The sequence below is a fragment of the Betta splendens genome, chromosome 24 (genome assembly GCF_900634795.4).
Source record: "Betta splendens chromosome 24, fBetSpl5.4, whole genome shotgun sequence".
In the NCBI taxonomy this organism is placed as follows: domain Eukaryota; kingdom Metazoa; phylum Chordata; class Actinopteri; order Anabantiformes; family Osphronemidae; genus Betta; species Betta splendens.
In genome coordinates this window covers 1,531,909-1,546,279 of record NC_040901.2, presented here as the reverse complement: position 1 = coordinate 1,546,279, position 14,371 = coordinate 1,531,909, and the positions used below count along the sequence as shown (strand labels likewise).

General features: G+C 44.0%; 3 protein-coding genes across 24 annotated transcripts in view; 1 reads left to right on the top strand and 2 right to left on the bottom strand.

The window, feature by feature from the left end:
- The window catches only part of LOC114850884 (NACHT, LRR and PYD domains-containing protein 12-like), a 369,265-nt gene that overhangs the window by 212,356 nt on the left and 142,538 nt on the right, over positions 1 to 14,371 (bottom strand).
- Positions 1 to 14,371, top strand: part of LOC114846254 (protein NLRC3-like) — a 78,839-nt gene that overhangs the window by 37,421 nt on the left and 27,047 nt on the right. For 6 of the 21 annotated variants that reach the window (XM_055506223.1, XM_055506222.1, XM_055506227.1 and 3 more), the window contains 5 exons: positions 254 to 427; positions 682 to 855; positions 4,669 to 4,842; positions 5,684 to 5,730; positions 5,850 to 6,731. In XM_055506223.1, the coding sequence (XP_055362198.1) occupies positions 254 to 427; positions 682 to 855; positions 4,669 to 4,842; positions 5,684 to 5,730; positions 5,850 to 6,400 (1,120 nt within the window). In that variant the 3' untranslated portion in view covers positions 6,401 to 6,731. Of the gene's footprint in view, positions 1 to 253; positions 428 to 681; positions 856 to 1,296; positions 1,797 to 4,668; positions 4,843 to 5,683; positions 5,731 to 5,849; positions 6,732 to 14,371 lie in introns of those variants that run through there. The other 15 variants (XR_008693799.1, XM_055506231.1, XM_055506230.1 and 12 more) reach the window with 9 other exon arrangements.
- The window catches only part of LOC129603679 (uncharacterized), a 258,884-nt gene that overhangs the window by 240,674 nt on the left and 3,839 nt on the right, over positions 1 to 14,371 (bottom strand). The window contains exon 2 of one of the 2 annotated variants that reach the window (XM_055506280.1): positions 9,085 to 14,362. The exons of the other annotated variant lie outside the window; for it this stretch is intronic. Coding sequence (XP_055362255.1) covers positions 13,560 to 14,362 — 803 coding nt within the window. The 3' untranslated portion in view covers positions 9,085 to 13,559. Of the gene's footprint in view, positions 1 to 9,084; positions 14,363 to 14,371 lie in introns of those variants that run through there. 2 annotated transcript variants of the gene reach the window in all.

The following is a 14,371-nucleotide window of genomic DNA, read 5'->3' as shown; positions in this document are numbered from 1 at the left end:
AAAAATTCTCTGCTTCAGAGAAGGCTCTTCTGAGGTTGCTGCCTGTGGTCAAAGCTTCTAACACAGCTCTGTAAGTATTTTGTAAAGCTTCTAAATGTTGAATGTACCATTTATTTAATCAGGACTGTTTTGAATGAGAGACGTGAGTATAAATGCTGTTGTCTTTCTCTGCTCGACTGAATTTGCATAGCTTTTTTTAGTGTTGTTCATGTTTCATTTTGATTACAATTTATGTTCAATACTGTCTCACCAGACTGAGTAGCTGTAACCTGTCAGAGAGAAGCTGTGAAGCTCTGTCCTCAGTTCTGAGCTCTCAGTCCTTGAGTCTGAGAGAACTGGACCTGAGTAACAACAACCTGCAGGATTCAGGAGTGAATGTTCTGTGTGCTGGACTGAAGCGTCCTCACTGTCGACTGGAGACTCTCAGGTTGAGTTATGTTTGTTTTAAATGCGAAAATGTTTTCAGATGTTAAACCCTTAACATACTGTAAGAGACCAAACAGTTTAAACTTACTTATATCTTCCATCAGTTGCTTGTTCTAGCAGTTTTTTTAAATAATGTGTATATTTTATACGCGTGTATATGTTTATATAATGTGTATAATGTGTATACTTTAAGTTAAAGTTAGGATATGAATAATAACGTTTCATCGTTTATAATTTTGTCAACCTCTGTCTCAGGCTGAGTGTGTGTGACCTGTCAGAGAGAAGCTGTGAAGCTCTGTCCTCAGTTCTCAGCTCTCAGTCCTCTAGTCTGAGAGAACTGGACCTGAGTAACAACAACCTGCAGGATTCAGGAGTGAAGGTTCTGTGTGCTGGACTGAAGAGTCCTCACTGTCGACTGGAGACTCTCAGGTCAGGATTTTTCAGTGTGTTTTTTTATTTGACAATCTTTTGCAATTTATATTTGATGGTTTAAACCAGACATGTTTTTAATTTCATTGATTTTATTCTAGGTTTGTCAATAAAGAATAAGAATAAGAAAACCTTTAATAGTCACACAATTGGGAAATTTCATCTCACAAAATATATAGTATAATATAGGAATTAAAATATAGCAGCAAGTAAAAATACAGAACAGCTCAATGAAACTGGGTTGAGTTGGTACAATATAATGCACTGATCAGAGTTTGTACGCAAAAAATTAATAAATATAATCTACATATTGCACAGTTTTGCACAAGTATTGCAGAGATATTGCACAGAGCAGATGTCTGTATTACCACTGATGCAGTGGGTGGTTTGTCAGTTTTGGTGTGGAAGGTGGTTAACATGTTAACATTGTTGATTGTACAGTCTGATCGCAGCAAGTAGGAAAGATCTACGATATCTCTCCTTCACACAGTGAGGGCGGATCAGTCTGCTACTGAAGCTGCCCCAGAGCAGACAGTGAGTCCTGGTCCAGGATGGATGTGAGTTTAGCCAGGACCCTTCTCTCACCCACCTCCTGCACCGTGTCCAGAGTGCAGCCCAGGACAATGCTGGACTTCCTGATGACCCTGTCCAGTCTCTTCCTGTCTTTAAAAGGTTATAGAAGGTCTTCAGGAGTGCCCCCCTCACTCCAAAAGACTCTGCTCTGACCCTTCCTGTACAGTGCATCTGTTTTGAGTCCAGTCCAGTTTATTGTTCAGATGCACTCCCAGGTACTTTTAAGAGTCCACGCTCTCAATGTCCCTTCCCTGGATGTGCATCGGTGGGATGACAGCAGGCTGCTGTCTGCGGAAATCCATCACCATCTCCTTCGTTTTTCCTGCATTGATCAGAAGGTGCTTCCGCACCAGTCCACAAAGTTCTTAGTGAGTCCTCTGTACTCTGCATCGTCGTCATCAGTGATAAGTCCGACAATCGCAGAGTCATTAGAGAAACTTCTGCAGAACACAGCTGTCCGTGTTGTGTCTGAAGTCTGACGTTTAGAGGGTAAGAGGAAAGGGGCCAGTACAGTCCCCTGTGGGACCCCACACTGCAGGTCAGAGTGTCAGACACACAGTCCTTGGTGCTTAAACTGAGGCCTGTTTGTGAGGTAGTCTATAATCCACTTCGTCAGATGGCGGTCCACATCAGCCACCTCCAGTTTGTGTTTAAGAAGCAGCAGAGGTCCAGGTACTGTAGGTTCCCACCGCAGAGCAGAGGTGACCCAGGACCCGTCTCTCCACTGTCTTCTTCAGATGTGAGGTCTTCCAGGACCGTGGTACCATCTTCAGCTTGAGGCTCAAATTCAAGAAACTCTCCGTAACTCCACACAGTTCACCTTCGCAGGACTTTAGGAGTCTGTAGCTGATGCCATTTGGTCCAGCTGCTTTCCTGGCTTTCCTTACCTGGATGCTGGAGAAGGATAGGGGTTGAAGGAGTGTCTCAGTGTGGTGTTAAGTGAGGGGGTATTGTTGGGATGAGTCACCAGTCTGCAGGGCTGATGGTAAAAGGTTTTGTGTAAAGGTGTGGGGGGAAGTAATCCAGTGGTATGAGGTGGCAAAAGGTTTGGAGGCAGCTTCTGGGGGGGGTGAGTTCAGGTTGTTGACTCAGCTCGGGGGACCTGTGGGTGTGGGCGTTAAGGCCAGAGATGGTCTTCAGGCTTGTCCACACCTAACTAAGGTTGTTCTGCTGCAGCTAGTCCTCCATCTTCCTCCTGTAGCTGGCCTTCCCCTCACGGATTTCCTACTCAGCTCCTCCCTGTCCCCTGATTTAAACACTCTCTTCTTCTCCTTTAACAGAGCTTTAATATCAGGGGTGACCCACGGCTTGTTGTTGGCAAAACAATGTAGCAGCCTGGAGGCAATGGTGTTTTCACAGCAAAAGTTGATGTAGTGCGTTACATAGTCTGTGATTGTGTTAATGTCCTCCCCATGTGGGTCGCAGAGCTGCATCCACACAGTGGTGTTAAAAACAATCCCTGAGAGCCTCCTCGCTCTCAGCTGTCCACCTCTTCACTTCACAGGCACCACCTGCTGCCTGTGTACAACAGGTTTATACACAGGCAGGAGATGCAGGATGTTGTGGTCAGCTCTGCCCAGGGGTAGGAGGGAGGATGCAGTGTAGGCCTCTTTAGTGTTGACATAGAAAAAGTCCAGTGTTTTATTGTCTCTGGTGGGGCAGGTCAACTACTGGGTGAATGTGGGCAGAGCAGTGTGTGACTGAAGTCCCAAGAGATCAAGAGGAGGGCCCGTGGGTGCTGTGTTTGCAGCCAGCTGGTGACTGGGAGTAAGGTCTCAGAAGCTGTGTTGGCGTTAGTGGAGGTTGGGACATACACACAATTATTATCACCTATGTGATCTCCCATGGCAGGTAGAATGGCCTCATGTCCACCGCTAGCAGCTCAATGTCTTCTACACAGTTTTTTCTTAATGGTGCTGGTTCCTGGTTTACATCATCTCATGTTCACATACACAGCCAGGCTGTGCTGGAAATTTCACATAAAGAGGCAGATGAGAGAGTTGTCTTTATTTATTATAGAGATTTATTATAAAAATAAAAGAAAAGAAAAATAATGGGGAAAACAAATCAAAAACATGGATGTTGATCGTGCACATAAACAAACCAAAAACCAGCTGGGGAGATCAGTGCATACACCACAAAGGTGTGATGCAAAGTCCTCAAGTTGCTTCTGCCTTTTAACCCCGTTCTCTGGCTCTGGTGGAATGTCTCTCTGCACCAATGGAATTGTTTGTTTGCCACCTTATCTCGTTGTGAGTGAGAATGTTTACATTCTCACTTCTGCATCATCGTGTCTTGTTATCAAAAGGAAGGAACACCAAGCTTCAAAGCCAAGATGCATTCACTTTCACAGCCTTGGGTCTGGTGGGGAGTCAGATAGGATGGAGCCAGAGACCGCGTGTAAAAGAGAATGACATATCATAAACTATTAGTCAGTCAAATGGAACATCAGATGGTTTCAACTTGATGTATAACAGGGCACAAGAGATTAGTTGTTTGTGTAAGAATGTTCAGTATTGCACCTAACCAGCACATGATGACTGTGTTGGATAAGAAAACGCACAAAGGCACAATTTTTCCCATTACACAGGCCCCCTCCCTTCCTCTTACTGCTGATCTCCGTTCTGTTCGCTTGCAGCAGATAAAAAATTATCCAGTGAGACAGAGTCCGGGATGAGTGGAGGCAGTCAGGTCTCCGTGAACAGCAGGACGCTGCTCGTCCTGTACTCCAGCTGGTGCCTTGTGAGCTCCGCGAGCTCGTCCATTTTGTTTGGGAGAGATCTCACGTTGCCCATGATGATGGAGGGGACAGCGGGTCTGAAGCGCTTCTTCTTTTCCCAACGTAGTTTTCGAGCGCGGCGCCCACGGCAGGTCTTTCCTAGCAGCTCAGCGGGGATATGGTGCTTGTCCCTTGGTAGAACTGCGGCTCTGCGCACATTATAGCTTTTCAGCAGCGTTTGTACTGCGCCAAACTCAGAAAAACTATATACAAGTTGTGTATAGGTCATGCACACTGGTATAGTTAACAAAACAAAAGAAGGATAAACTTAGGTAACCGAGAAAAGTAATAAATAGAAGGAAGAGGACAGGAGCTGTGGCTAGCGCCGGGTTAAAATAAATAAATAAAAAAATATATATATATATCTGTCTCCTTTGCCATCAGAAGTGGTTGTAGTGCGTGTGGGTGAATTGATGATGGTGTGTAACTGTGACAAAGTCTTTGTTGTCTTGTGCCAGCAGGCTGTCAGGCTGTCTGCTCTCAGAGGAAGCTTGTGTCTCTCTGGCCTCAGCTCTGAGCTCCAACCCCTCCCATCTGAGAGAGCTGGACCTGAGCTACAATCATCCAGGAGACTCAGGAGTGGAGCTGCTGTCTGCTGGAGTCAAGGATCCACACTGGAGACTGGACACTCTCAGGTATGGAGAGACTTGTTTTAACGAAGACGTCAACAGGAGCAACTCACTGACTCAGAGCATACGCTTAGTGAAGAGCCACTAAATTTCTGTTATCCACAAAATGGCAGACTGAGTTTCAAGTGTCTTTTGGACCCAAGAAGAACAAGAGGATAGGTGAACAAACTATGTAAAAATGATTTTCAAATCACTCGTGCAACCAAAAACACTCCTTTTAACATTTGGAGTCCCAGCATTTTTTTTCCCCGAAGGACTACCCAAGGGTAGGTCAAGAGACAAACTTTAGCTAACATCCTAAATGAGCCATGAACGGCTTCTATTGTTTCATAAATGGAGCAGTTCCCCCCACGGCGAGGGGGTGTTCATGGCTGAGCCACTTCAACAAAACCTGTGTTTTCTGTCACAGGCTGTGCTGTGGTCATCCAAACTGACTCAAATGGAGACATGAAAACCCACAGTACCAACATTTCTTGCTGTACTATACAATCTTACTGTTGTATCAGACAGGCGCAGTTGCCTGCTTCGGCCAGAGGCGGTGCAAGACCACAGCTTTACCACACATTTTGTACTGGACCTTAAACACAGGACTTAGAAGGCTTGTTTTATCCCCTTGGGAAAATTGTGTCCTCTGACACCAAAACTGATTTGACATAGAGGCGTGAAACCTTTTCTCCACGTCACCTCCTGCTCCGTAGATTCCAAGATAAGGATCCAACTCCTTAGTTGTTGCTGAATGTCCATCCCTACATACAAGCCTCCATCTGAACACAATCCTACAACAATTTGTGTGTGAGAGCCATGTAATGTCCATGTCTGCATGTCTCTGACCCCCTCCTCCTTTCAGGGTGGAGCCTGGTGGAGTCCAATGGTTGAGACCAGGTCTGAGCAAGTGTAAGTGTGTTTTTACTGAGATCAGCAAAATTCAACCATCTTTAAACTGGCATCAGTCATCATCAAACTGATGATAGATCAATAACTGCAGCTGGATTGTGTCTTGTTCTCTCCATCAGATTTCTGTCAACTCACCATCGACACAAACACAGTGAACAGGAGACTACGACTGTCTGACAACAACAGGAAGGTGACACATGTGGAGGAGGATCAGTCATATCCTGATCATCCAGACAGATTTGACTGGTATCAGCTGCTGTGTAGTAATGGTTTGACTGGTCGCTGTTATTGGGAGGTTGAGTGGAGAGGAGGAGTTGAAATATCAATAAGTTACAGAGGAATCAGAAGGAAAGGACACAGTATGGACTGTGTGTTTGGATTCAATGATCAGTCCTGGAGACTGTACTGCTCTAAAGGTGGTTATGCTGTCAAACACAATAACATAGAAACATCCATCTCCTCCTCTTTGTCTGACAGAGTATCAGTGTATGTGGACTGTCCTGCTGGTTCTCTGTCCTTCTACAGAGTCTCCTCTGACAAACTGATCCACCTTCACACCTTCAACACCACATTCACTGAACCTCTTTATCATGGGTTTGGGTTTGGGTTTGGATTTGGGTTTATATTCTCTTCTCATGGTTCCTCAGTGTCTCTGTGTGATGTGTCGTAGTGAGAGTTTGATCCTGTCAGAGAAGCGTTGTCACTGTGGAACATAGTTCAGTCTGTTCATGTCTGTCTTGTTGTCATGTCAGATAGATGTAATAAATGAAAACAAACTATAGCTATGGTGGCTGAGCTTGTTCTGTTCTAAGTGAGAGTATGCGATTTGATTGGACCAGACAGACATTCCTCCTGCCCAAAGGGACAAAAAGGCAGAAGCAACGTAAGGATTGTGTGATCTTTGCATTACACCTCTGGTGTATGTCCTGATCTCCCCAGCTGGATTTTGATTTTCTTTTCCCATTATCTGTCATTTTCCTCTGATATTAAAATAAATTGCAAAAAAGAAAAGTCTCTCATCAGCTTCTTTATTACAAATTTCCACCACAGTTGATAAATAGTTGTGTTGCTCACATTTCTTGATCTTTCCATGAATCATTTCATTTTATTTGAAGTGTACTGTATGTGAGGGAGAAGCTTAATTCACTGTTCTTCTTGCCAACACACTGATCATTGGTCAAATCGCCATTCAGCCAGTAGCTAAAGGTAATTCCACATTGTGTGCTATTGTACAAAAGATTGTAGTTTAACTTTAGTTTAGTACTGTTGATTCTTGTTTTGGCCAGTAGGTGGTGTGCTAGAGCTGTCGTCTGTGTGTCAGCGGAGACTTGTTTTGAGAGACGCACTTGCATTGCACGGACATTTCTGAGTATTTAGCAGTGTGCGTCTAATAAAGAAAACCACACACACATATGCATATATACTCAAAGTCTGTGTTACTGATCTTCATGAAGATAAAGTTTTTCCCAATCTGGTTCTGTCTCTGCCTCTACCTCGACTCACCTGTACAGAGATTGTTGTTCTGACCGGACACCCTGAGATGATAGCCTTTACACACCAGATATAGTCATCTGTACAAAATTTGGTCCTTCGAGCCGGATCAGGCAGCCATTTCAGTCATGATATCCAGGCCATTTGAGAGAGGTATAACACATGTAAATTGAACACAACGATCAAGACACCTGCCATCCCATTTTCAGGAGTATGAGGTTGGTTATACTCCAAGACGGCGTGTTCCTGGCGATCAGCAGACCAGAGATTCTTCAGATGAAGTACTCAAATACCTTCACACTAGCTCTGGACAACTTACTTCGATATGATGCTTCAGAGCACATTAAGTTTCAAATACTTATGGACCATCTCAAGTGTGAAGAGGCGCTACTCATAGCTGACAGCAACACCCCAATTTCCATATACAGACACTATGAGGGCACTCACAGAGATGTATGGTCAGCCACAGCAGCGGCCGGGGAGTCGTGTGTCTCTGTCTGTTGAGACTTTGTGCTCCTTTCTCACAGATAGTTGGCCGTCAGCGATGCAGGTGTGAGAATGTAAATATCTTCACACACACTGTGACAGGGTGCATGTAATTTGATTGGGCTACACAGACGTTCCAACGTACACGGACAGAAGGGTTAAAAGGCAGAAGCAACTTGAGGATCGTGGGCTCTTTGCATCACACCTTCGTGGTGTGTGCACTGATCTCCCCAGCTGGTTTTTGGTTTGTTGATGTCCACGATCAACATCCAAGCTCTTTATTTGCTTTCCCCATCATTTTTATTTTCTTTATTATTTCAATAAATCGCACAAAAGGACAACTCTCTCATATGCTTCTTTATGGGAAATTTCCACCACAGTTGCCACATGACCTAAGGGCCAACTTTCACAGATTTGTAAATCCCATCACAACTCCAATTCCAACACTACATCTTGCTGATTGGCTTGAGTATGAGGTACGAGTTCAAATCAGTGGTGATCAGCACAGCAATACAACCCCCAGAAAGAGATTAGCTCCGTGCAAGGCTCGACCTCCTGACTACAATTCACAACGATCCACCACTATTCTTCACGGTAGTGATGTCAGTGACTCAAAATTAAAGGCAGAGGAAACTTCAGCTGTAATGATGGATGAGTTCACACAAGATAAGCCAGAGAAATACTGCCCCTTCTGTGACACAGTGCAGCATTATCTGAATCAATGCAGCAACTTCAAACTCCTGTCACTAGAGCAGAAAACAAAGTGGATAAAGGCAAACAAGCGATGCTGGCGCTGCGGACGTAAACATCAGGGAGCAAAGTGCAACCTAAAGACCAAATGTAAACAGTGTGCAAAGAAGCATCTGGATATCCTACACAAGGTTAATTTCAGCCAAAATGTCACAGCAGCTGTTAGCCCACAAACACCTGAATCAAAGCACCTGCCTAGTAAGTTCTGTGTCAGAGACTCTGTACGTTGATCGTCCAGCTAGTAGCCGACACGAGCTGCTCAAGTTGATTCCAGTTTTCATTCAGAATGGCCAGAATGTAATCAACACCTATGCAATATTGGATGATGGCTCACAGCGCATTATACTGCTACATGATGCTGCTCAACGCCTCGGTCTCCAGGGGAAGCCTGAAGACCTCATACTCCGTACAGTCCGACAATAAGTCTGCACTATCCACGGTGCCATTGTATCATTTACAGTTGCTTCTACCTCTCAACCTAGTAAGTCATACAGGATCAACAAAGCCTTTACCGCTAAAGAGTTGAACTTAGGTTGCCATACTTACCCAGCTGAAGCTCTGCAGAAGAAATATTGTCGTGTATTTCTATTCTCTTCAATCACGACAGAGATTTCACAAGAACTCAACTTTGAAGTTTAAATCAATAGCATACAAATTTATTATACATGACAAATTAAAACAATCATATAATGATTACAAAAGAGTAATAACAAGAGAGGCAGAGACCGAATTCACCTGCTTGTTCCTCTGCAGAGAGAACCGAGAGGTCGGAAAAGGTCCGCTGTGTGCTACCAGCGGACCCTCTGCGAAGCGCTCTGAAAAACCCCAGCCTGTGAAGGCCTGCTTTTAACCACCACCTAAAATCTTTCCACATGTCCAAATAAGGACGTGTAGATGTTTTTCTCGGCTACTTGGAAAGTCCTGGCGCTGGGCCGTGTTATCTGTCCAGCTCCAGCTTCATCTGGCCCACCATCAACCTCCCAGTTCCTTTCCCAGGTCGGCGTGACATTTTGAATATTTCCTTAGGAACAGCTCGAATAAACAGTTTACGCAACAGATTCTGCGAACCCAGATTCTACGAACCCAGTTTAAGCAAACTCTTTCACCCCACCCCACACGAACCCATCTACTCTCTGTACTTCTCTCATAAGCAATGATCAATTTTACTGCTAAAAGTAAATGTAAATGTCTGTTTCCTGGAGTCTATCCCAGATGCTCCCCAGACAACGACCCTGCGAAACTGCAAGGGTTGAGGAACAGTCACTGCATCTTAACCTGACCCGAACAGATTGTTCACTACCTATATAATAATATATGATATGATACATAAATATACTACAAATCCCCTCCTCATGGGCATTTTAATGCCCATCAATCTTAAAAGCGAGTGGCCAAGAAAGCTCCTCTTTGACTCATCATACTGCATTATATTAAATAGACATGAACTTCAACATTAAGATGAAAAAGCAAAGTTAAAGATTCACAAAATCTGTGGTGAATAGAACACCTAAGCTCTTCTTTCAGCTCCAACAGGTGATCCTCCCACGCTGCCTGTAAACAAGTACATTCAGTAACAAACCTCACAGTTTTCATTCTACATAAGTGTCCTCTTTATCACAACAGATTCTTCACAGACTCCACACCGACCACAGTTAATCATGAAGGTCTGTGCTCTTACTTCGTCCAGTATCTGCAATTCAGCTCATGCACGGGCAAATTCAAACATCAGTGTATGTCAACGATGCAGCTAAGGGCGGCGCTCCGCCCACACCCTATAGCCGTGTTGGTCAGCGCAGCCCCACAATGTTAGGTGGGTGAGGATTGTTGATGTAGCTGGAATTGCAATATATTGGACTCTCCATCAGCTCCTTCGGCTCCATCGACTCCTCCTTCGTCCGTCACGGTTGTACTGGAAGCTGTGGCACTGCACCCTCTGCGTTGTCCTAGGAACCTCATCTGATGCCCTGCCTTTCTGCTAGCGACCCAGTTGGCCCAGCTTGCCTTCACGTTGAACACAGAGTCCCTTGTTTCCCAGCTGTCCAGGGTTCCAGCACACTGCTGCTGCACCATCCTCTGTCCCCCTCAGACTGGTGCTCCAGCTGTGACCTGAGAGCTGATAGCTGAGAGGCAGAAAGATCTGCACCATAGTGCAGCATAAACCATCCTACAGAGCTAGGGTTAGGGTTAGACTGAATAGAACATATAGTTTGCTTTTTGTTCCAAGTCGTCGCTGTAGAAATCAAAAGATCAGAGAATATAAAAACCCACAGTTGTAGCAGATCATAAGACACACCCTCCTCTGATACTGAAGTAACCTGTGGAGGGAGGTTAAGAGTAGGAGAGAAGTTGGTTAGGGAAAAAATTAGTTTAGAAAATTAGTTGACACATTTTCTCCATTGCTGCTCTGTGTAGAGGGAAGGGTTGAAGTTGTTAATGTGAGCTTCCTGTGGACAACAACACACTGAGATGCAGAATGAAAATTGTTAAACCCTCATTATATAAAATCAACAACAAGAAACATCATCGACATGTGTCATAGTCAGTCCGCAGAGCATATACAGTATCAGTCAGTCATGTCATGAGCTCAGGGTTTTTGTCGTGCACGTGAGCTAAGAGAGTGACTCTTGCTCTATGAGAACTATAATTTAGAAAGGCTAGCCTGTGACCTTGTTCTGCTAAATGAGTCAGCAGTGTCACTCAGGGCCCATCAGTGATCCGGAGTTTGATCTTCTTTGTCCTCTTCTTTCCTGCAATGGAACAACACAGCTTTCCTGCGTATATTAATCATCTGTTTCACATAGAAACTTGGTTGATGCATTAAACACCATTTCGTCAAGCAAAGCTTCGTGCAATGTTAGTCTATGCGTTCGGCATATTTTTACAAGCTACACACTGAAATGCAATATTCACAGTACTTTTTCGTCCCTCTATTGTCATTGTCACATTTACACTTTCCTTTTCATTCACTCCTCGACTTCCCTTAACTCCTTTTCTTCCTGACATACCCTGCTCCTGTCACTTTTCCTATCACTCCACAATGAGTCCCGCTGTAAGACCATACTCCTCTATAGCGTAAGCTATTTACAGTATATAACAAATCAAATTTTGTGCCAACTCGACCACAACCTTTCCCCCATGGATTAAGTTCACCAACTTGGGATAAAACACAACAGAAACAGAATAGTCCATTCTCACAGCAGATGCCACACACACAAGTTCCCCAGTTACTAGGGACCGTCATAAAGCAATAATCAAAACAATTTTTTACAATACATTTTCCCCCCTCAATAGACAGATAACTGTCAATTGAATTTGAAGTCGATTAAATCATTAAATTAAGATGGATGGATAAAAGAACACTAGCAAAACCCTTAAAAGTAATTTCCTACTCTTATTTATCCTACGTATTTATCCTTACCAGGGATCATCATCAATCCCTGAATAAACTGAGTGAACTTAAGGACAATGTCAATAGGAGAAACAAGACCTTATGTTCCTCATGTTTAGACCTTAATAACTATAACATCAACATGAACTAATCTCATTATGAACACAGAATCATTGCGTTGTAGGAAACCTTTTTAAATTCAAGACGCATTGCGGATGCATGCATTAAGTGACTTTATGACAAAATTAACGTGAAAACTAAATAAGCTGAATCCTCACAAACTATCAGAAATGACACATGGACATAACACAACCTAGTTAACTGTTGGAAATGCAAAGCTATACCCTAGAAATTCAAACAACCCCACAATTATTGTTACATCTAATTATAATTCCCCTGTGACTGTCAGAGTTTGTAGAGATAACAAAATAGCTGTGGACGATAACTGAAGTATTGTAAGCTATTAAAGAAAGTCCATATAAACCCACATACAGTCACCCCTCTTGGAGGATAAAGCACCGTCACTGTTGCTGCTCAGTCTCTTCCCCAGACCTCCTCCTTCTATGCCGTAAAGAACACCACAGCCCTGTAACACTTGTTTAAGGCCTGCAGACTGATGACATCTATGTCAACTGTTTAGCAAAAGGATGGAAAGAAAAAATGAACTGAGACCTGGTTTACACATTTGCTAAATGTGTCTTCTGCTCTGTTGGAATATATTAATGATAGTGATGATAAGAACTAAGTGGAACCTCATCAAAACATGTCAAGGCGATCATTAAAACTGCAGCCCCACTTAAACAGTAGACAGACTGTGCAAATACTAAGTGTAGTGTAGTGAACAGTAGCTGCTTGCAGCACCACAATCCGTAGCATTACAATACAGTACTATAGAAGGCTAAGCATTGTTGCAACAGTTACACCTTGCAGGTTCTGAATGGTTTGGTTTTTCTGTCTATTGGAGAACTGGCACAGTAGCAGTAAAATGCACGTCTGGTTTTAGTCACTTTAAAGTTTGATGTTTTCTGTAACACACGAGAGCATGATGCGTTATGCTAGCTTACGTACTGTAGGGATCAAACTGCTGTTTACTGTATGATGGAAACATTTACACTCTCCTCAAATTCCCTTTTTAGCTGATTGACCTCCTCAGATACTTCACTCACTTTATGGTATGTGGGAGGCACTTCCTACAGTGTTGAGGCTTGTCTAGTGAAACTTTCTTACCTCTTCAAATCAATAATGTGAATGAGTCTTTACCAATACCACGAGACAACTGTCTACAGTTAGTGTTAGTTGGAGAGATGGACTGAGGCATGTCTCAAAGTCTGGTGCACACAGTGTCTTCATCCACATACTTCACATTCACATTGTTTTTAACACCGTCAACCACTGAGCATCAGATGGAGCATTTGTCAGCAGAGTGATTGAATTGGGAACTTTATCTTGAAATATTCTCTATACCTTTGTCTTTCCCTTGCCTAGTAAAATCGGCATATTTTTCATTTTTGACTCTTTTGGCAGGTTTAAGGACTGAGCTATTTTGACCAGCCCGACTTGTTTATTTTGTTTCCCAATTTTAGATATTTGTCTGAGTCTCAAAGTACTAAAGTGTGCATCAAGGTGAAGTCACAGATTCAGAGACATCTGGCTTTTTGGCTTTTGATGGAGCCCATCAACAAAGTTCATGGATCCTGCAGGTGTCTGGTCCTCTCTAGTAACCAGCTGAGTGGACTCCACATTGATCAGCAGACCCCTTTGGTCTGGGCACTCCTCGTGAGCCTCGTAGCCAATCAAAGCAGTGGCTTCTTACGTGACCAGTCTTCCAACAGCTGTAGCATCTCACGCCTCCTCTGTGGCTGCCTCCTGTTCCTCTGCCTTTGTCTGCAGGGAACCCTCCTCTCCTCATAGGAGGTCGTCTTGTCCACCCTCCTGGTAGAATATACATCATCTGAGGTGTGGCCATGCCTGGTGGTGTAGGTGGGGTCTGAGGCACGCTGGCTGGTTGAGCAGAGACCATCCTCCTCTCTCTTTTCTCCCCCTCTTTTCGCTGCTGCTGGCGTGTTGCTTCTTTCACTGCCTCCTTTGCCTGCTTCTGACGCAGCTCAACAGCATGAATCACATGGTCAGTTATTTGGTCTAGTGACAAGTTGCAAAGTCCCACAGTGTCAGTCAGATCATTCTGATCTGGTCTTGAAGGCCAGGGCAGATTTTGACACTTTGCCTCTTCGACCAGCAGAGGAAGTCCATCAGAAACCTCATTTACCCGCTCGTCACCCACACACACTGATTCCTCATCTGACTCAGCCCACAGTGATCTAACTGCTCTGTCACGCAGATCACTTTCACTGCGAGAATTTCCAATTGAGATTTTCTCTGTGTTTAAATAAATGTCGGGCAGTTCTAACAACTCATCCCTTTCCACTGCCCTGTCTGTCCCTTCTAGATCAGCTACAGGGTGAACTGGCTTCTTTGTCCGTAATGGTTTTGTTTCTTCTGCATCCATCTGGGACGCATCTGAAAGAG